Below are 23,090 nucleotides of genomic sequence, written 5' to 3' on the forward strand. Positions count from 1 at the left end.
AGTTTTTATTTATTTTAGAAAATAAACATGTTTGGTGTCTCTGACAAATCAACTGTTTCTTGTTTTTCACTGGCATGCCTCTTAGATGTTGACAACTAGTGAGTCTTTGAGCTTACATTCAGTACGATGACTAAAATACTTAAGTACTGTTAAAATCGGTTACTTTAACTCAAGTCGTATTGGAATTGGTGACTTGAAACTTGTAATGGAGTCATTTTTGCTGTAAGGAATCAGTACTTTTACTCAAATATGGTTTTCATGTACTCTTTACACCAGCTTCACCAAATATGCGTTTGGTCGGCCAAGTAGTCCTGCCCACCACTGAATGTTGGGCTGCACAAAAGTCTCGACTGGTTAGCATTGGCGAATTAGCGAAAAATAATCTTTCTCCATTGTCTCCATTGCGTTTGAAAGTAGCCATGTATGCTGGTGATTTTATTTTAAAGGTGTCCTGTTATGCCTTGTTTTTGAGGTGTACTAGAATATGTTTTCATGCTTGATTGTTAAAAAAAATGCATTAGTTTTCACATATTTTACATTATTAAAGCTTCTCTTTCCCCAGTCTGGCTCGAACATGCCGATTTCGATGAAGCCCCTCCTTCTGAAATACGAAATATGCTGTGATTGGTTAGCTGGCCAGGTGTGTTGTGATTGGCAGTGTTTAGCATGTGTTTGGAAAATGTCCCGCACCTCCATAACTTTCTTCTCTAGTGTAAATATTGAGGATGGCGTCAATTTCAAACCAATTCAGACCCTGACAATGTTAACGAAGAAGAGGATGGTGCAGAACGGATTTCATGCACAGACTTTGCAAGCACGGATTTGTATGTTTGTAATTTTCTTTTACATTATAGATACGATGTTATCCACCATTTAATCATGATATTTGTCGGAAAACTAAGGTAATACAAACAGTAATCGATCACATAACCATGCTTAATTTTCCTAAGGAGCGGTGAGCCGTCTTACAAAAGCAAGAGCTTACAAAAGCTACAAAAATAAGCTGTTTTCCATAAAGTTCTTGTAGAGGGGATTCTGTTAAATATAATATCTAATTTTGGAGTGGACTTTGAGCTTTGTAACCTTGCAGATATTTTTATGCTCAAACAGCAACATTACACACTAACTAAAGTTGAAAAATTGGAAAAGCATAATAGGACCATTTAAGCTTCAGTTGAAAAGTTCAGTTAAAAAGTTCAGTTGAAAAGTTGGCTTCTGAATAATTTCAGAAAGTGGAAAGGCATAATAGGACCATTTAAGCTTCAGTTGAAAAGTTCAGTTGAAAAGTTGGCTTTTGAATCATTTCAGAAAATGAGCACTGTGACCAACCACCTTTTGTTCATCATGATAATTTTCGGAAGTGAACCTAAATATAGTTGCCAGAAGAAAAAAGCTAGGCTATAAACGAACTTCATTACGGTCAAATGACTTCAGCGTCACCACCACTAAGCTTCCAACAACTCTTTGTCTTTATTTAAAAAAAACCTTTTCCCTGAATGTTTGAGTAAGAACAGTTTGCAAGAGCGCAAGTCTGTGAAAGCGGACTAGAGATTACATGGCGTTTAATGTCCCTGACAACCTCTGTTGTCCCATTTAGCCTCTTGTTTCTCAAGACAAGTACTGCTGTATTTTATGTCATAGAATAAAACGTGAAAATATCTTGAGCTTGTCTTAACCACCGACCTATTGACTTCAGAACAATGGAACCAGAATAGTGATATATATATCACTACTCCCTACATTACTCCACTGATATAGTCAACTGAATGAGTTAAATAGTATTCTCTAGCGTCTAACTGTTGAGTGTGCATTGGCTGTACACTGGTTATTGAGGTGTGAGTGAATGAGTGCACTTGATAATGTCCAATACTATGGTTTTGGACATCACTATAAACAGCTGTCCCCTCAGATAATGCACCATATAATGGTATATGGGACACTTTTGGACACAACCATAGTCATTGCCTTGGCATCTGACATACACTTTTTGCCAGATATTTAATAAATGGTATAATTTCCATACAGAAACATACTGCTGTATTTTACTTTAATCCAAACAGCCATACCTTTACCATACCTGAATGAGGCATTACAAGTCATGTAGAAACAAATCGAACTTTTAAGGTGAAATCCAAAATGTTTGGGGACAAGACAAATGTACGAAAAGTGACCTGTACACATTTCTCCAAGACTCAAGAAATTGAGATGCCATCCGCTGTGGCACAATCAACATTGACAGTGGTTGATTCGAAACACTATTCAGGCAATGTGCATACAAAACCTTGGCTTGGTTTAGACATTATAAACATTGATTCAAGTGTGCACAATTACAACAATCACTTTTCCAAACAGGGGGGAAGGGGAGGGGCTTGACATCATGACAACTTTTCATTCCACTGCAATTCACTGTACACTGTCATTCCGTTTGCATCAGCCAGTGACATCATCAAAGAGGGCTGCCTAAAAACACTAAATTTTTGACACTTAGAAATTAAAGGTAACATGTAAAATGACGGAGGACTGTTATGTCGCTGGATGGAGGGAGTATGTTACAAACACACGGGCTAAGGGGTAAAATGCCACATGAACATCTTCTGTCTCTTTGAGCCATTTGAACCGTTTCTCATGTCTGCCTTGCCATTTTTGGTTTTGGATTGGTTGATGTTTTTCCTCGGGCGTATGTGTCAGTTCAACATGCTCCTCAGTGCTACATGAAGTGCATCTGGAAAAAAAGGCATTTATTATCACAGGTCACAAGCAGAGGCACGTACAGCAGAGCAGCCTTGAATGTAAGAAGTTAGGACGCTCTTGGACGGGAGTACCTGAGCTCCAGGGATTGGGGTGAAAGGATTGGTGGTGCGGAGGATGGGCTGGTTATATATCATAGGCTGGGGAGCCATCAAGGGCATTGACCCCATCTGCCCCACAGGAGGAGGAATCTATAGAGCAGTGAAAAAGTTCAGCATGAGTGTCGGTTTCGGGTCGTTAATATTATTTAGTTTGGAAGAAATTAATGTTTTTATTCATCAATGATGCATTAAATTGATCAAAAGTGACAGGCATGTTTCCCACATGGGGGTTCCTGAGTTGATGAATAGCTAATAATTATATTGAATGTACAAGAAAAAAATAGGGGGCTTCACGATTATCAAATCAAAGTAAATCAAAATATTCCACAAAATAATAAGAAATGTTTCTTAAGCACCAAATCATCATATTTGAATGATTTCTGAAAGATCATGTGAACATTCAGCTTTGCCATTACAGGGATAAATTACATTTGATTTAAAGCTGCAGTTCGCAGTTTTTCCTCTTTGTCGCCATCTCTGTTCGAAATCTGCAATTGCAGTCATTCGTGGAATTATCAACTTTACGTGAGTTGTGCCTCGCCACGGTACAGCGCGGATGAATCCAATGTTTTGAGGAGAATGTGTGGCTGTCAGTCACCGCGCCGGTGTGGATACTGGCATTCAGAATCACAGATTATACTTTTTGGAAGTATGACCAACATAAGAATTTTCACTGGAAGATGTAATCTGAACATGTAAGTAACATCCACTTTTGTTCTGACCAACTAAGGCAAAAAAAGCAATGCAGTAAATCGCGCTAATTATCGCTTATCATATCACGTAAACCGTGCAAATTATACTTTGTTCTCAAATTGTTAATGTTAACAACACCAGCATTGCGTGACTACATTTAATGTCCTTCTGATATTTATCCTTGTTTTCGTTGCCGTCTCTTTTTTTCTGTAGCCACTCCGAAGTCTTTTGCTTTTTACAACTGGTGAATCACCAACATCCTCACACGCAATGTAGCCTACTAGCCGAGACTCCTTCTTTATGTGTACAGATGTGACGTAATGACGCAAATAAATGCTTGAATTTCCCGTGGAAATCCACCAGTACCACTGAAATTAAAAAAAGCTTACCGTTTTGAATCGACCTAAGGCAAGCTATAGTTTTGTGTACTGTTTTAGTTTTAGTTTTGAACACTAGCTGGATATGTACTTGCTCAAAAATGTATTTCTGATCATTTTTAACCCAAAAAAACTACGGACTGCAGCTTTAAAATAGGGAACAGTTTAAATTATAATATTACAATTTTTATATATTTTTTACTGCATTAAAACACCTTACCGAACACATACTTCTGAACAAAAGTGTATAAAATAGTAATGTAAATATATTAAACCCCGAACATTATTAAGATTATCAAGCTGAAACACGTACCATCCCATACACAGGCACTTGGGGGGTTGTCATCGGAAATGCAACCGGAGCTGGTGCCTGAGACAGAAAAACATCAGAATTAAGTGTGCAGAAATATTTGCAACTCATTTATTTTGATAGTTCATTGAATTTAGTTGATTCAATCATGTTTATGTACAAGCAGGACTTACATAGCCAGTATAAATCATTCCATTCTGTTTCATTACAAAAACATGCAGAAGAGAGAAAGACAAAGACGTTACTGAGAATCACACAGAAATTATTTTGTGTTGTATGTAGTACACAGGCCATGTCTCTTGGATTTGAAATCGCATACATATTGTATTCAAACATATTATACGAAATAAGCAGACTGAAATCTTCTAACAGGCGCATGCCTTGAGCAATGAGTCAATTTCCATACCATCTGTGGCATCGGTATGGGAGCAGGGGCCAGGTGTGTGTGGCTCCAGGGTGCCGTCCCATTCATGGCTTTAGACTGCCAGTGGGAACCTCCAGACGCTTTTTTCTCCAAATGAGTCCAATGAACTTCTGGCCTAAAGAAAACATATATTCATATGTCAGACTGTTACAGATGTACTTAACCAGATGTACCCATTGCAATAATGATTGTTAATCTTGTCAATAAACCTAAAATATCATACGCTTTGCATGGTAAAAGCCTTACTTTTTGACTGGGGGTCCTCCAAAATGCAAATCTATGACAAATAAAACATGCATTGTGAGCGCAGGTATCACGGAATGTAGTTTAATGTTTAATTGTCATAGAAACAAAATAAATGAGACGACTAAAAGACTCACTGCCCACAAGATTGGCCAAGGATGAATCCAGATCATTAGTAAGTAATTTTCCTCCATTGTAGAACTGTGTGCCTTGACTTTGGACCTGCGAGGAGAGGGTGGGCTTCAAAAGTGCTCCTACGGGAAAGCCAATCTGGAAGATAAAAACAAGGCAATTATTTTTCAATATTAAAGCTGATAAAATTCCAGTTCAATATGCAGAGACAAATATAAAAGGCTGGGTATCAATTTCTCAATTCAGATTTCGATTTGATTTGATGCAATGCAGGGAAGTATTTCAGATTTCTTTTTCAACTATTCATTAAAAGAACATAAGTCATAAGAGTCGTTCATACTTAGAATGGGGCACGCTGTATGTTTGTGATTCACTGATAAGAACAGGTGGATAAGAGTCATTTATTTATGAATCGAACTACACTGGTCAGTGGTCACACTGTACGTTTTTGATTCACTGATAAGAACAGGTGGATAAGAGTCATTTATTTATGAATCGAACTACACTGGTCAGTGGTCACACTGTACGTTTTTGATTCACTGATAAGAACAGGTGGATAAGAGTAATTTATTTATTAATCAAACTACACTGGTCATTCTGTACATTTTTGATTCACTGATAAGAACATGTTGATAAGAGTCATTTGTCCGTAAATCAATGCACTGCTTGGATTGTATGTTTTTGATTCACTAAAAATAACTGGTTCATAAGAGTCATTTGTTCATGAATCAGATTACACTGGTCGTGCTGTATGTTTTTGATTTACTAAAATCAACTGGTTTATAAGAGCCATTTGTTTGTGAATCGGACTACACACAGGTCACACTATATGTTTTTGATTCACTAAAAAGAACTGGTTCCTAAGTGTCATTTGTTTGTGAATAGGACTACACAAGTTGAAGTCAGACTGTATGTTTTTGATTCACTAAAAAGAACCGGTTAATAAGAATAATTTATTTGTGAATCAGACTACACTGGTTGGTTGGGGTGGTGTGATTTTTTCCCCCAAAACCACTTCACCAGAAATCCCACCCTGCCGCTAATTTAAATTCATTGGTAAAGGTTACAATGACGGGTAGGTTTAGGGATCTGTGTTTGGTGTAGGCAATCGGTACTGTAATTGACATGACCAATAAAAATCTTAAGAATTGGCTGCAGGGCGGTTTGTGGGGGGAAAAAAAATCACACGTTGGGGTGTATGTTTACGATTCACTAAAAATAAGTGGATCATAAGAATAATTTATTCATGAATTAGACTACACTGGTTGGGCTGTACGTTTTTGATTCACTAAAAAGAACTGGTTCATAAGAGTCATTTGTTCGTGAATTGGACTACACTGGTGGCAATTTATATTTTTGATTCACTAAAAATAACTGGTTCAAAAACTGGTGTGTTTTTGGGGTGGAATTATCTGTTTTTCTGAATCTGTTCGAAAACCAGCATTTTTGCCATTTGTTCGATGTCACCACAGGTCCAAAAATTACAAACTTTTATAAGTCAATGAACTCATAAAAAATATGTAAAGTACTCACTCAGTTGAGTCCCAAAGAAGTGGAGAATGTGCCATATAATAAAGAATTTAAGAAGAGCGAGATTAAAATTGTATCAGAGAAGAATGGTAAAACACCCAGAATAACTGGACCGTTTTGGCCGGTTTAATTACCTCCCCAGCTGTTGTTAGTGGCCGGTAGGGTGGTTGTCTGAGCAGGGGTGCTGGAATTGTGTTGGAGATCAAAATGGTCATTGCTGAAGTTGTGCACACTGTTCAGGATAATGGGGAATGAACAATTAAACCTTGGAACGGGCACACAATAACTTCTACAACTACTTTTAACTAATTTGTCTTTGGAAAAATGTGTTTGCTAAGTGAATAATTGCAAATATAGTCATACAAAGCAATGGTATTTCATGTACATGTAGAAGTGCCACTACACTCAAAAAACAGTCCAGAACATGGCCTCATGTACCCGTTTGTGATGGTTAGATCAGGTGGACTGGACAGAAGCTCGGTGGCACCGCTGCTGGTGCAGCTACTGTTGGCACTGCCCACAGACTGCCCGCTGGGGGATACTGTCGGGGTCTGCATGCCAATGTCTTTGAGCTGAACAGCCTGCCGAGCAGAAATAACAGCATAAACCAACAACATTAATGCCGACAGTTTCAGTGAACATGTAATTGTTTGGATGAACATTTGCAAAAAGGAAGGAGTTTGAAAATACGTTTCATGCTGTTGTGAAGTCTGCGCTCATTAGCAGTTTGACAGAGAAATTATGTGACAAATGAATAAGATTTCTTACCTTTGCAGGCTGTAGTCTGTCACCCTCCACCTCCCTATGAATGCAAAAAGAGAACAATTCACTGGAGCGTCTAATCGCGGCGGATACACAAACTAACAAATCAATCGTGCTATTTAGTCAAGTTTCAGAGGGATCTGTAATAAAGATCTGTTTAATAAAAAAAATATTAAAATCATAAAACAGAGAGGACATATTTAGACCCTCACAATTATGTGTCAAGGTCTGTACATTTTTTTTATTTTATATGAGATATTTTGACTTCTTTATGAAAAGGCAAGTTTAGTTCATGTCAAATGGATAATCTCAATATTAATAAATAAAATAAATAAATTAAGATAAAAACTGAAGTGTATTGAAGGTGTAACGAAAGTATTTTTTACACACAACTTGTATTAAAAAGCAATGGATTTCAAAGAGGGGGCCTCAGGATTAAATACAATTATTTACATTTTAATTTTAATACATTTTAAAAGTGTGATTTCTAGACCTGGGGAAAGTCATGTAAACGAATAAAATCATAAAACTTCACTGGCATTTTTATAATGACTATACAGTTTTCTAGTTGTGCTTAAAGTAGAAATTGTGAGTGAAACCTATTTTAAAATACTGTGGAAAATGAGGGACTTTGGAATCAAAAAGGTTTAGAAAAACACTGATTTAGAGTGATTCAATCAAAATGTTGGATGAGAATGGTATACATTTTTGGTTGCACTTTATTTTACAGTATGTGCACTTGCATGCACTTACAGTGTACTTACCTAAGAAAATACTGGGTAATATACAACAGGGGTTAAGGTTAGGTTACTGGGTATTAGTTACCTAGTTCTGGCATGAAACACTAGATGGTGCAGGCTGTCTTTGACTCATTTGGTAGCGATCACATCATTATCTACATTGTACATCTGATTGGTTGCTGTTGCATCAGCGTCTAATGAGCTGCGGCTCAACATTCAAACAAATACCGGGGTGTTGGTAGCAGTTTGGAGCACGCTTTCAGAAACCCTCCCCCTTCCCCAGCTCCACCTGTATAGATCTGCTACAGGGATTAAATCATGTATGCTTCACGTGCAGCAGCATGTCTTACATGCTCACAGCAATATCTGTGAATGTATTGGTAGGAGCCAGTCTCGGTACTTGCTCGGCAGCAGCAGCAGTGCAGCAAATCTATTCCGCCAAGACCAAATATATTAACGTTGCCATATCTATTACCATGCCAATCTCTATTACTATACCAATCTCACGAGAATTATCATGACATAATTACTGTAATAAGTACATCTTGGCACTCAAATCGCTTTATGGAAGGGGGGAATCTCCTCAACCACCACCAATGTGCAGCATCCAGCTGGATGATGCGACAGCAGCCATTGTGTGCCAGAACGCCCACCACACACCAGCTTATTGGTGGAGAGGAGACTGTGATGAAGCCAATTAGTATATATATGGGGATGATTAGGAGGCCATGATAGATAGAGGCCACTGGGCAAATCCATCCTGGGATTTTTTGTGACCACAGAGAGTCAGGATCTCGGTTTAACATCTCATCCGAAGGACGGTGCTCATTGATAGTATAGTGTCCCCATCACTCTACTGGGGTGTTAGGGCCCACACAGACCACAGGGTGAGCGCCCCCTGCTGGCCTCACTAACACCTCTACCAGCAGCAACCTGGTTTTCTCAGGAGGTCTCCCATCCAAGTACTAACCAGGCTATATGTGATATAAGCATGAACAGAACTTAGTTGGCAGTTGTATACTAACTCGATTTTTTTCAATACTCATTTTCTTCATTCCGGACATCTGTATTTGTCATTGACCCTCAGACAGAATCCCAGCACATATTCAAGTACCTGCTGACAGTAGAGGCCTCTTTCATTTTCTTGCCCTCCAGAGAAGCCAGATGTTGTTCCAGAGCATCTAAGAGACTGTTGGGAGCCTGGTGGTGAGGTCAAAAAGGGATGAGGCAACACAGGTTTTAGGCAACACAATAAACTGGTTAAAAGTAGCAGCAAAAAATTATCAAAACAAAACACACACACACACACACTCAAACATTTGCACCTAGCATACTTCTATGAATCGTAAAATAAGGAATTCATACATAAACAACTACATATATATTCTACTGTTCTGTCTTTTATTCTTTCTCTCACACACTCATACCTTCACACACACAAAGGCTGCGTAACTAAGAGAACCTAATAGTGGTTATGAGTCTCTGAAAACAAAGGGGAAACACAACAGAAGTAATTCAAGTGGAAAGGGCTTAAGCTTAAAAAGCTACACATGCAAAACAATATCTGTTTCCCATGCAAGTTCTCCAACAGGCCGTCTAAGACCTGCGAGGTCAACTGAGATCACTTGAGAAGAATTAATACTATGAAAAACGGAAAGCAGACTGACCTACAAGGAGATTGTTCTAATCATGCACAGGATATAAACACACATACTGCACAGGTATCAAATGCCACAGCGGAACCTGCTAATCTTTGGATTCCACTTGGATTTCTTTGAAATCAATCAGGAGTAAAATTATAGCTATGCCGCTTTTAGTGCTGATTGCAATGTCTGCATCGACATTTTGATAGAATCCGAAACACTTGGAAGCCAAAGCAGGTTAACCAAAGAAAGGCAAACATTGAGTGAGACCAGTCCACGCTGCCAGTATTTTATGCCTGAATTGCAGTTTCGTCCAAAAAGAGCAACGTCAATTGAATCGAAATGTTGGCCGAAAGGATTCGGCACGCAGGCACGTGCGTCTGTTCTTATACAACATTTGCCTTTGGGCCACGAGCTGTGTCCGGTGTACATGCCAATTCAGAGGAGGAAAATTTCATGAATAACAAAAGAGCAGATTTCTCAGACGTGTAATTTGAAGGAAGACACAATAGCGGGAGCATTCTACTGAGAAATCTGAAACATATGCAACGAAACAACACACTATTAAAGGAGAGATAAACAAGGAAGAGAAGTTAAGACAAGGGTTCTACAGGAGCAGGAGTATACAAAAGGCCGTGATTAATATCTATCTTACAGCAAAGAAAAGGCACTTAAATAGGACTTATGAAATAAGCCTAATCAATGGTGCTAATGATAAGAGTACTTGAGAATAGAACGCAGGCCTTCTGAATACTGCTTCAGCTTAAGTAAACAAGGCACTCCTTCCAATAAAATGTTTTGTTGACATGGTTGAAGTACCACTTTGTAGTGTGCCAGCCCAACACCTTCAGGAGTCCCTGTCCAATGTAAATGAAAATGTCAAATATTCCAAATGGTGGCAAACTGAAGGGGGACGTCAATGCCCGGCACCCTGGCAGAATTGTTAAGAGACGCAGGAAAATCAGGTCTATATTTGGCAGCGCTGCTGACTATAAAACTTCGTGAGGTGCCAGGCAGAATTTAGTCCCCAGCTCCAGTTTTAAGGCATTCTTTTTTTATTTGTGCACATTCACTGTTCTACCCAAGAAGCTATCCAAGCAGAATACCCTACCAGTACAGAGATATATGGCAAAGGTGAGTGCTTCCAGGTTGGGAGATGTCTTTATTTAGCGAGCCCGTGGCCCGCGACGTCAGACTGGCCACGTACAGCGTGGCAGAGATCATCGCACAAGCACCGTTTAGCCATATATCAATCCGTGTAAAAGCCGCCTTTTCGCTGTCTCTGACAAACGACAGACCGGAAGTCATTCATTTCCAATGGAAAAGTGCACGGGAGCTACATACGCCAAATTCGCGGACTGGATTTGAATATTTTAACTTCTGCGATTAGACTGTATGCAACGGTTGTTGTGTATTCCAATCAAACTATAAGCACGACGTGAGAACTATCAGTATTTTTTTTTTTTTACTAAAATACTCTGTAGAATTAAATCTGAAATAACTATGTCATAATTGTTAAACAGTTATTTACAACGATAAGCACTGGAACGAGATTTGTAGACAAACGATTATTCCTTCCAACCATAATAAGCGGAGGATAAATGCTGGTGCGCTCAGTCATATGCGAGTGTCAGAGATGGTGAAAACGTGGCTTTTGGAAGTACAAGCAGTCAAATTTCTCATGGGTATATGCCAGTAAGAAATAGTGGCTTGAGGGGCAAGCACTAAGCTTTAATGAGACCTTAACTGACTTTTCATTACTGATCAAATGTGGCTATAAACAAGGCAACGGCTATCAGAGATAGCACCTGTAAAAATTCACATAGACTATAGCTTTGGTACCCATTTACCTCTGGCGACAACAGAAAATGCAAAACAGCACATCTGATTCCTTGGGAGTGCGCGGGTATGGAGTAAGTTTCTTGAGGCCCCTATCCTAAAAGTCTGATAGATGAGGGGGAAATCAAAAGAAATCAGGGCTGGGGATGATGGTCTATGGGGTGAGGCGTGAATGAGAGATCAGGGTGAAGCCACATGAGAGAAACTGAGATGAAATGCACCACTAACCTGTGAGAGATCTGGGATGTCAACCTGATCAATTCCAACTTGCTGTGACACAAAAGAAAAGGAAGGGAGGGAGAACGGAAAACAAAACGTGAAACCAAACGGTAAAAAGAGAAAACCGAGGCACGTGGAGAAGGGAGAAAGAAGAATTAAGAAAAAGAGCCATTACTCCATGCAGTGTATGAGAAACAAAAAAGAGAGAATGGACGACTGGATGTACACACACACAGAGACATTGAGGTTCTGGAGATGGTGTAGTAGATGATGAGTGAGAGTGAGAAGACACTTGTTGGTCAATGGTGAGATATTTACATGACTAGGTGAGAAACATCCAAAAGAAACACACAACTAATGTTGACTTTGGAAAAAAGACAAGAAAAACAAATGGCATACACACATTGTTATACAAAGAAAGAAATGTGCTCTTAAAGTCAACTTTAGTCAGTTTTTGGATAGCACTTCACCCTTTTCCTGAAGAGTCATATTATTCAGCCAGAAAGCAAAATAAAGGATTTAACAAAAAGAGAAGAAACCAAACAAAAAACTCAAGAAGGATGTGCTTAGCATTTTTCCCCATTGTATGCCTCCATACACATCAAAATAATGGGCTTTACAGACAAAAGTAAACAGCTAAATTCCAACCATCACACTGGCACAGTTGTCAAAAATATCAGGTGCCCGCTATTCGTTCGTCTCTACAGTAGCAAAGCTTTATCTTTGAGGCGTATCTTATCTTGTCATTTATGCAATTGTTTATCCAATAGTTCCTAGGAGCCAAATTGACAACTGTGCCCGTATCCAAACTGCAAAACAAAGGTTCAACTCATCGTTTGCACATTAAAGGACTGTCGTTGCAATCGTGTCATAGCTCTGTTCTTGCTGTTGTTGAGAGGGACAGATAGATAGAGAGACTTTCTGCTAAGGCATGCAGTGCAGGCACCAGAACAGGCAGCATGAGGGGGGACCTCCGATACAGGTTCTTGGACCAAAAGGCAAGAGGGACATTTAGCAAAAAAGGGCCTGAATAAGATGAGCCCAACCATCCCATGCATGGATTAGATCTGGAGATGTGTTACCTCTGCCACCTTGAGAAACTCTGAGAGCTTGGTCATCCTGATAAGAAACTTCTTGTATATTTCCAGCGCCTCTTTGCATTGATTCTTCTTCATATTAAAATATTTCTCTTTGAAGTGAAGAAAAAAGTCCATTTAGCAAGTTGCATTTCTCTTTGAAGTACACAAGATATTTTTAATACATGTAATATATTCATATATAACAGCTGCTGTGACCAACGGCTTTTGCGCTGCACACTCGTATGAGGACACAAACTACTGAATTACTGAAATTACATGGAAACAAAGCTCTGAGGTGAATGTGTTACCTAGCAGATTAATGACACCCTCGTTGTAAGCAGCAAAGATGCGGATAGAGTCCTTGAAGAGCAGCGTGAAGGCACAATTGATCACCCCATTGGTCAGTTCATTAGAGCTGGCCTACAGGGAAGCACAAAATCACAAATGTAATCAAAACATGAGCCTTTAAATGCCAGCTTGCTGTTTCTCTGCATTCCTACAAGGCGTCTATAAATCATCAAGCAATCTCAAGCTTCCAAACTCCTCCCGCTGTTGCTACAAAAGCCACATCTGAAGCACTATAGCGGGTACAAGGGTTGTATCTCAGTGGCTGTAAGGTTTTGATCGCACAAATTTGTGTTTTGTAAAACCACACTGGTATACATAATGCAGGGATTTTAATTCAAAGGTTGAATTATGTTTAAAACATGAATGTTTGTCATAAATATCAGGTTAGGGAAGACAGTGATTTCATGTGCTTTATGTCTCGTAAATTTAGTTCAATTACAAATTATTATTATTCAAAATATTTTAATTTAATTCATATTTTTCCCTAAATATTCTATTTTATATTTTCTAGAGTTTTTTTTTTGTTCATATATATTTTTTATAGAATAAACAACACACTATCATTCAAAATGGAATGGTATGGTAATATTTGTTTTGTTTTTGAAAGAAGTCTCTTACGCTCATCAAGGCTGCATTCATTTGATCAAAAATACAGTAATATTGTTAACTATTACTGTTTTCAATGTATTTTCAATGTTTTCAATATTTAAAAATGCATCCTGTGATGCAAAGCTGAATTTTCAGTGTCACATGATCCTTAACAAATCATTCTAATACGCTGATTTTCTTCTGAAGAAACATTTCTTGGTTATTACTATTATTGAAAACAGTTGAAATCAGTATTTTTGTAGAATTCATGATACATTTTTTCAGGATTCTGTGATGAACAGAAAATGTAAATGATACAGATATCTTTTGTAACATTATATGTCTTTACTGTCACTTTTGAGCAATTTAATGCATCCTTGTGGAATAAAAGTATTATCTTTTATAAAATGTTATAAAAAAACACTATATATAAAATACATATAGTCCTATAAATATTTTATACAATTTTCTTTACTGCTGAAATGTCTACAATAGGCTGTTTAAAGACAATATTCCCATTGTGACATCTTAGCCCCCGACACTTTGACAACATGCCCTGCAATTGGGAACATGTGTTTTTATTTATAAGGAAAAATTACAGCTGTGAAAAACAGCAGAAAAGGAAGGGCAGACGTGAGACAGACTAAAGAACTGGTCCTGAAGATAGTAATCACACTATTCACAAATCGGGAGGAAAAATCAGAGAGAAAAGAGTGTAGTGTGGTGTATTCCAGCCTTTGGTCATAATTACACTATTCTACCTACAAAAATACTGATACATATCATTTTGTTCCCACATTGTTCAAATTTAGATCTGAAAACTGAAATATCTCGTATGTATTCTGTACCTCAAAGTCCAGAAGAGCGTCCAGCTGATTCTGAATGATAGGTAGAGTCTTTATCAGCTTTTCTATGCTCATAGTGCGCATCACCCCATCGGTCCTGCGCAGAACATATTGACGGTGTGAGGTTACACATAGTTGAAACTGACCAGTGACCACAACTGTACACCTTCAAAGGCTGCCGTTTCAAATGTCGCCATTTGTCTTATTTGTCTTATTGTGGAATATTTGCCCCTCACCCTCTTTTCATCTTGGTGAAATCAACTGCAACGAGTCTGTAGGACAGAGCCCTCTCGGTCAGATACCTGCTGTAACGTCTAATGTAGATGGACATATCGTAACCTAGAAGAGACATACAGATTAAATCTGGTCCATGAATAATCTTATATTGAAGTAGTATTAACTATAAAACATACCTTGTAATGCGCCTTTATCTACGAAGTTATTCAAGTTAAAGAGTGTGCTTCTTGATGCAAGGTACTGGATAAACCTCTGGATGATGAAATGTAAGACACAGACAAGCAAGTGAAGGGGGATCAATAAAGCAAACCGAGTAGAATAATAACAATAAATGCCTTCAGAAAGAATATAAAAACAAGAAATTTTAAGTTCCACAACTACCCGAAAGATTTAATACTTCAGAAATCTGATAGAATGGCCCTGGCAAGTACTATTACATTGATTTTTGTGACACTCTACGGTCCACTGAGAAAGTGACAAGAAGAAGAAGAATTCAGCCAGCGGGTCTTACCTCATTGCCGTACATCATAAGGTGGTGTGTAGTAATGAGAGCTTTAAAGACCACCACCCAGCTTTGATTTGCTGTCCTCTCAAACAATGTGTCAGCCAAGTGAGGTATATTCACGTTCAGCTCATTGGTGCAGTGCATTAGATCTGTGCAAAAACAGGGCAGGAACAATGACTGTACATGATCCACAACAATTACATTGTCGTTGAATGAGTATGTGGGCCTATTTATTAGATGATACTCACTACCAGTTCAAAAGTTTGGGGTCAGAAAGATTTTTTTAAAGAAATTAATACTTACATTATTCAGCAAGAATGCATTAAATTGGTCAAAAGTTACATATTTTGATTTCAAATATACAATGTTCTTTTGAACTTTCTATTCACCAAATATCCTGAAATATTAGGATATATTCCACAGAAATATTAAGCAGCACAACTGGTTTCAACATTGATAATAATAAGGTTTTTTGAGCACTAAATCAGCATGTTAGAATGATTTCTGAAGGATCGTGTGACTCTGAAGACTGGAGTAATTATGCTGAAAATCATAATATTTCAACATGTTCTTGTTTTTACTGTATTTTTTATCAAATAAATGCAGCCTTGGTGAGCATGAGAGAATTTAAGAAATCTTACGGATCCCAAACTTTTAAATGTAGAAAATACAAACATAAAAAGAAAAGATATACACTTCCCGGCCAAAAAACCCAAGCAAACGCTGTTTGGGATGTGCTGGAGGAGACTTTACAGAGTGCTTGAGTCTTGCATTGTCAATACAAGATCTTGACCAAAAATCTTGATGGAAATAATATCACAACATTTATTTTCATCAAGAGGTGCATTCATTTTTGGTCAAGATCTTGTACTGACAATGCAAGAGTCAATCAATCTGTAAAGTCTCCTCCAGCACATTCCCAAAGACTTTCAATGAATTTAAGGTCTGGACTATTCTTTTACAATTTGAGCCTGATACATTTGAACATTGTCATCCTGGAATATGGCAGTGATGTGTCTTCCTACATGGTTGTTCAAGAAATGAAAAGCTACACACTCCAACAGTTAGGGTTAGAAGAAATGTTCCCAAACATACCAAATGCTAGAAACATAATAATCACTGAAATAATGATCCAATCATAGACTATATTTGACTATAGACTAGACTATATATAGACTATCCAATATTTGCCTATTTAAATCAAAACAGCGACTATTTCTTGGCCAGGCAGTGTATATTTTATGCATATGGAACAGGTCTGGCTATTTCAGCTAAACACATTACTAACAGGTGCAAAAATAAAATTAAAAATATCCAATTTACTTAAACGTTTTTAGTAGAATCGGGTGTACCAATGCCCCTGGGTGTACCAATGAATGTGAAGTCCATAAAGAAATTATTTATGAGTGAGTCTTGTGAATAGCCTACACAAAGCCCAGACCTGAATCCTTTTCGGATGAATTGGAAAGCTGACTACGATTCAGAGATGCTCTTCTGGGAGCAAATCCATGCATTCATGTTCCAACATCTAGTGTACACCCTTCCCAGAAGGATTGGAGCAGTTAACACCAAACCAAATGTTCAATAAACAGGTTGTTTTGCTCAGATGTCCGCATACTTCCGGCCACGTAGATGTAAGGAAAACACTTTCATTCTAACTTTGTACAATTTAACCAACGAATTTGGCAGATATTAATTCTAAATACATTTCATACCTACATTGTTTATCTGTTGTCCACATCAGTGGTTCATAATTATATTAAGGTAAACTGCCGGAAATGAGCCGTTTCACCGTAATAGAACAATCCGTAGTGATGCCGGTCTGCTATATAACATGACATTGCTTGAATAGCGGTTACTCAAAAGTTACACTTGATTTCTCCCTAATTAACTGATAATAAAACCTGTGTCGGTGAATGCTAGCACATATTCAGAGAACACCTGCTGCTACCTTTATTACTTTGAAGGAGGCTGGCAGTTTATTAGATCTGCAGGCTGCTTTCTTTATGTCCCCCTAAGGACATCTGCTCTGGACTCATTAACTGACAGCTTAATTGATAATCTGCTCCATTAATCAACTACACTTATTTATTATTAGTGAACTGAAAAAAGCTCATTTTGACCTGTAAAGGAAGGTGCATCCTCACAATAGTGGGGATGATTTAAAAAAACTGACCGCAAATACAAATATCAGTCATACCATGTCAAAATTAGCAATAGTATTTCGATTTCAGAATCAAATATCTCCGTCATTGTGACTCATATCTATAAATATATAGGCTATAAATATCTACAATTACATTTTTTTTTGCATTAACCTATATGTAACAAATGTCTACTTTAACAAATGTAACACAGCATATGTTCAGATAAAACAGATTAAGGTGATGCAATATGATAAGCTACAAACATCACTGCATTGATGCTGCTGTCACCTTCAATGACTCAGACTAGGATAGCAAACACTGAAAGTCAACAATGGAGAAATAGCAACAACACCTTCAAAAACATGAATAAAGGTTTAAGTCACGAGCAATTTGCACCTTGCATTGTGAACGCAAGCTAATCTTTATCGTGCTATGCCCTTGACATTGTATGTTTCCTATAAGGAAATCAGCCTTAAAATGATTAGTACACGTTGTCTACATAAGACTCTGCATAATTATTTAATAAGCATCTGGTTGTGATATCTTAAACGTGGCATGCATAATATCAAACTGATTTAAATGTATTTCGAAAAAATAAATAAATAAATAAAAACGGTCATGAGGTCCCTGTCGTATATGCAAATTGGTCAGTGTGTCAATCACGCATTCTAATCATCATTACGGGACTGTGAACGTGCCACGGTGACCTTCAATGAATTGATGAAATGATCTCTATAATGGCTGTCAAGAAATAGACTAATTTACTGTAATTACAGGTTAGGTTGTAAATAACAGCAAATGATCGGCCAGCAAAACAGTGAATCTAAATGGAAGCCGAAGCACAGTGCAAAACACAACGGGTGACATTTCGCTGCGTTTTCCCCCCCTGCTTTAACCTACAATCAAGGTGCTTCTTCTTGGGCGCGCTGACTTCGTGCGTAGTGGCCTTGCACACGGCTTTGCTGATGGCAGATCCGGTCATGCTGTGCTGAGCCGCGGCGATCCGGTCCGTGATGGACTGTCCCGACATATTACGATTTTCAATAAATCGTCCCTCAAACAGATCTATTCACTGCAGGGGTGTGTGTGGGAGCCTGCTCCGTGGGTTTAGTCGGTCTTGCGGAGAGCGCTACCCTGATACGAACCGGACACGGGCGAGGATGCTCTGACATTCAGATAACGGCAATCACCGCGCGCTGAAATGATGACAATATAATGACAGATCGTGATTTAAATAGGCCTACCCGTTCAGCACGCGCAAAAATGACACCGTGTTACTCGCTAGCCTCCGGTGTTGCCGGTTAACCATGTAATTGCTGTTTAAATGAAGCGTACTGCGACCGAAAATGGAGCAAAACCGGTTCAATTGGAGCGTTATTGATGTCTAGCCGCGGAAAATCTCGCCCTGATTCATTGCATGAGCGAAGTAGGTGCATCACGGAATTTGATACCAAGCATCATTTTCCAAATTCCTTCAGCGCGCTTTCGCGTTATATAGGCTAAATGCACGCGCTGCTGACAATGTGAACTATTAAATGGATATTATCCCAGTCAGACAGTTGCAGCAGTGGTCCTAAATGTGAAAATTCAGGATCTCGTCGTTGACATCTTTGATGAAGCAACAATTCCAATTTCCTATAGTTAACAGTCGGACGCTCCGCGCAAAATGGCAGTATCAGAATCAGGTGACTGGAGAGGGGGGCGATTGGCCTGTGTCAGAATATCTGGGGTGGGCACCTTAAGGTGGAATTTCCGCACTGCTTTAAACCCCCTCTGTACATACACAAGAATGCATCAGACGGCCATTTCAGAGTCTTTAATGGTGCGTCTTGCTTCTTTTCATTGCACAAGCCTGGAATTGCGCAGGACTACAATAACATATTCAAGAGCTTACATGGAGGAAAAATACTGCATGCTTTATTTTTTAATGCAAGAGGTTGCAGGATAACATTCCTACACACTGGAGCTGTGCATATTAAGACATTCTGTGTGCACATAATCATTTTTGAATCTTATTTAACTGAATCAGAGGCCAGTTTTTTTAAATAAATATTACATGCTTGTAGTGTCCACACACAAAACAATAAGAAATGCATATTTGACCTAGACTAAAATAGTACCTGGCTTAAAATCGTAGAGAATTCACCTGTAAACGGAACACTGATGAGTCAAAGCGTTCAAATCGAAGCGCCACCAACACTGTCTAATTATGTGAGATTTCACGCTACATATAATCAGCACAATCCTTTTTTTCACAGTCCCCGCCATTTTGTTGCATTTCTTGCCTCTTGAAGATGAATCTCATTGTTTTGGGTACCATTAAATGGCTGAGTCCTCTTAATATAACAAACTGCTATTTATTTTCAGTTCTTTCTCACTGACTTTTATCCTCCTATATTCAAGATTTGGAACAGGCCGTGCATCTGCCTCGGACCCGTTCTTTGGTGTTGTTGTTGTACCCGGGGAGGGCCACCACATCTGGGTCTGTGTTGCTGATGATGTTCTCCTCGTGGGTTAAAATGTGATCCACCAGACATTTAGCTGCCGCCTCGATGTTTGTGTTCTCCTTCAGCGGGCAGAAAATGAAACAGAGAGTCATTCAGATAATAAGATCACAAAGCTAACCCTAAATTACAGTCACACTCATGAAATATATATACATCACTGTTCAAAGGTTTGGGGTCGTTAAGATTTTCTCATGTATTTGAAAGAAGTCTGTTATGCTGTTATGCTATTAAATGTAATTTTTCCTGTGATGGCAAAGCTGAATTTTCAGCATCATTACTCCAGTCTTCAGTGTCACATGATCCTTCAGAAATCATTCTAATATGCTGATTTGGAAACTGTATGATAAAAATGCTTAATATTTGTGGTGAAAACTGTGATATGTCTTTTTTTTTAGGATTCTTTGGTGAACAGAAATGTATTTGAAATAAGGTTGTGTAAGATTATAAGTTTATAAATGTATTTACTGTCACTTTTGATCAGTTTAATGCATCCTTGCTGAATACAATTTTAATTTCTTAAATCAATACTGACCCCAAACTAAACGTAAAAGTACCAATTGTAAAGTCAAATATTATTCTAATGCATATTTATCTGGAAATTTCATTCATGTAATACTATGACATGCATATACCTTACATACAAAACCATACATTTTTTTTGGCCAGTCCATATGTAAAGAAAGCATTTTCTATTCAGCCGAGATCATGTGACATCTACCCGAGTATGAATGCAACAGTTGTATGGCATAACTTTTAATGCAACTCTAAAGGCCAGTTCACACCATGAACAATAACTATGAAGATAACAATAAAAATATTATTCTAAATATAAAATAAAAGCAGATCCACACCACAAATATAACGGCACAGAGAAACGATATTGTTGGAATCACTTTCAGAAGATGAAAGATAAAAACATTGACAGCCAATCAGAATCAATCCTGCTTTATTAGCTAGAGCATTTAAAGTGCCAGAGGACATAACTGAAGTGCACGCTTAGAATAAACAGAATGATAGTTATCGTTCATGGTGTGAATGGGACAGTTTATGGTTGAAAATATAGGCAAGGCAGTTGTAATTTGTAGTGGTAGAATTTAAAATTGCATTAACAAGTAAAAAAAAAAAAAAAAATAGAATAATGTACAAATAAAAAGTGCACACTTATAATGTGATTAAGGGTGATCCAGAGTTTAAATATTTCAGACATTATTGTCAAGCTATTTATTCCAGGAACCACTTTATAGCCCCATCTGCCTTCTGCACATCATTCTCCGTCCTTTCACACAACTGTGTAACTCATTAAAGTGGGCCTGCATGGTAAACAAAGGCCTTACTGCTAATGAGCACAATGCATTCTTGCAGTATTTGTTCTAAATGCAAACACATACACAACTCCTTATTCTGTATCTGTGAAAATAGAGCAGAACCAATGGATCATCATGAACACAACACCCGTGAAACTACTAAGCTTTTTTTTTTTTTGGTTTTCTCATATGGTCAGATCTTGCTTATAGGGTCGCAAATACCCCTCACCTTTGCAGAGGTCTCAAACCAGCCCACAAATCCATTCTCTTTGCAGAATGTGTCGAGCTTTGGAATCTGGGAACGCAGCCCATCACGTGATTGGTCAGACTTGTTGGCTAGAAGCACGGCTGGGACAGGTTTGCCATTGCTGAGAGTGACCTTTATGTCCAGGTCGTCTTTCCATTTCTGCACCGCATCAAACGTGGAGGCTCTGGTCACGTCAAAGACTATGAGGGCTCCCACGGCCTCCCGATAGTAAACCCTTGTCATGTTCCCATAGCGCTCCTGTCCTGTGACAAATGTGGGATGGCAAACTGGAGGTCAAACATCACTCAGACACAAATAGCATCATGTTTTTAATCATTGAGTGTGTTATTCTTAATAATAAATCCTACAATCCTAGCATTTATCTGCTCAGTGTGTGTGTGTGTGTGTGTGTGTGTGTGTGTGTGTGTGTGTGCGTGTGTGTGTGTGTGTGACTCTCTAACTCTCATGTGACTTTAGCACGAGTATGAGACTAGCTGAGATTAACACAAGACACATTCCTTCACATGCACACAAGGGAAATCAGTGGGAAGAGATTTCAGAGAGGCAATAGCAAACCTTATAATATGATTTGTCATACTATACGGACGAATATTCAAAATAATCTGTTGTCTATATCTATTACTTAAATGTCTTTTGACCACCACCCTAAGTAATGTAAATGATTTAACATCTTTAATTAAGCATCTTATGAACTAAAGGAACGCCAGTGGGATGATTAAAAAAAAGTTTAACCTAAAAATGTAACATTAAACATATGAATGGGATGACGTACCTGCTATGTCCCATAACTGCAGCCGGACCACCGTCTGTTTGTCCCAGTGAAGGACTTTAAGAGCAAAATCCACCCCAATAGTCGCGCGATAATGTTGAGAATATACCTGATGAACGTATCGCTTGATTATTGACGTTTTTCCAACTCCGAGGTCTCCGATGACCAGAACTTTGAACAAATGTTCTTTCTGCATGATGACTTAAAAAAAATAACAAATAAACACCCGGATCATAAACGCAGTGACCTACTTTTTGTAAAGTTTGTAGCACATGAGTGCTCTTATATCACAGCTTATCCATTGATCATTGTTAAAGGATTACAGTTTGTAAGAGGCACGCGCTCTTTAAAAAAGTTTATATAATGCTCAAAAGTTAAGTCAAACCGCTATGCAATGTTACTTCGACACGGTGCTCGTCCTTAGGCTACTAGGTTGGGTTACACGCTTTACCTTCTTATTTAGTTCCACATATTGTGAGGGAAAAAACAGTGGACTTATTAAAAATAATAATAACACGAATATAAAAGTATAATAATTAAAGCGTTTTCTCTAAATAACAGCAACGGATGAACTCAGCTTCATACTGTCAAGTATAGAATAGAGAGATGTTGGAACGCCACGCCCATTAACTCACCCTGCGTCATAGCCACGCCCCGTCTAAAAATTGTTTGATTAAAAAAAATCTAGGCCTTCGTGGGAAAAGATTTAGTAATAATAATGTATTTTATACT

At 38.3% G+C, this 23,090-nt stretch overlaps 2 protein-coding genes across 4 annotated transcripts; both read right to left on the reverse strand.

Moving 5' to 3' along the window:
* Positions 1 to 1,447: 1,447 nt before the first annotated feature.
* LOC306984682 (phosphatidylinositol-binding clathrin assembly protein) lies at positions 1,448 to 19,181 on the reverse strand. Of its 2 annotated transcripts, XM_079586198.1 has the most exons (19): positions 18,411 to 19,181; positions 15,370 to 15,512; positions 15,035 to 15,110; positions 14,858 to 14,960; positions 14,625 to 14,718; positions 13,149 to 13,260; positions 12,844 to 12,950; positions 11,771 to 11,812; positions 9,175 to 9,260; positions 7,327 to 7,360; positions 6,997 to 7,139; positions 6,693 to 6,790; positions 5,034 to 5,150; positions 4,900 to 4,930; positions 4,636 to 4,768; positions 4,403 to 4,426; positions 4,233 to 4,289; positions 2,823 to 2,939; positions 1,448 to 2,722 (listed from the first exon to the last, which is right to left on the reverse strand). In XM_079586198.1, exons 1-19 carry the CDS (start codon positions 18,538 to 18,540, stop codon positions 2,708 to 2,710), a joined length of 1,662 nt encoding a protein of 553 aa, XP_079442324.1. In that variant the 5' UTR covers positions 18,541 to 19,181; the 3' UTR covers positions 1,448 to 2,707. The 2 variants fall into 2 exon arrangements, with proteins under 2 accessions (XP_079442324.1, XP_079442325.1); XM_079586199.1 differs by lacking the exon at positions 11,771 to 11,812 and having other exon boundaries at positions 18,411 to 19,165.
* A 130-nt stretch (positions 19,182 to 19,311) lies between these two features.
* Positions 19,312 to 22,963, reverse strand: rab38c (RAB38c, member of RAS oncogene family). Of its 2 annotated transcripts, XM_079586201.1 has the most exons (4): positions 22,810 to 22,936; positions 22,362 to 22,559; positions 21,551 to 21,831; positions 19,312 to 20,076 (listed from the first exon to the last, which is right to left on the reverse strand). In XM_079586201.1, the coding sequence occupies exons 2-4, from the start codon at positions 22,552 to 22,554 to the stop codon at positions 19,909 to 19,911; spliced, it is 642 nt and encodes a 213-aa protein (XP_079442327.1). In that variant the 5' UTR covers positions 22,555 to 22,559; positions 22,810 to 22,936; the 3' UTR covers positions 19,312 to 19,908. The 2 variants fall into 2 exon arrangements, with proteins under 2 accessions (XP_079442327.1, XP_079442326.1); XM_079586200.1 differs by having other exon boundaries at positions 22,362 to 22,963.
* Between the last annotated feature and the right edge of the window lie 127 nt (positions 22,964 to 23,090).

This window comes from Phoxinus phoxinus (genome assembly GCF_949152265.1).
Source record: "Phoxinus phoxinus genome assembly, chromosome: 17".
NCBI classification, from domain to species: domain Eukaryota; kingdom Metazoa; phylum Chordata; class Actinopteri; order Cypriniformes; family Leuciscidae; genus Phoxinus; species Phoxinus phoxinus.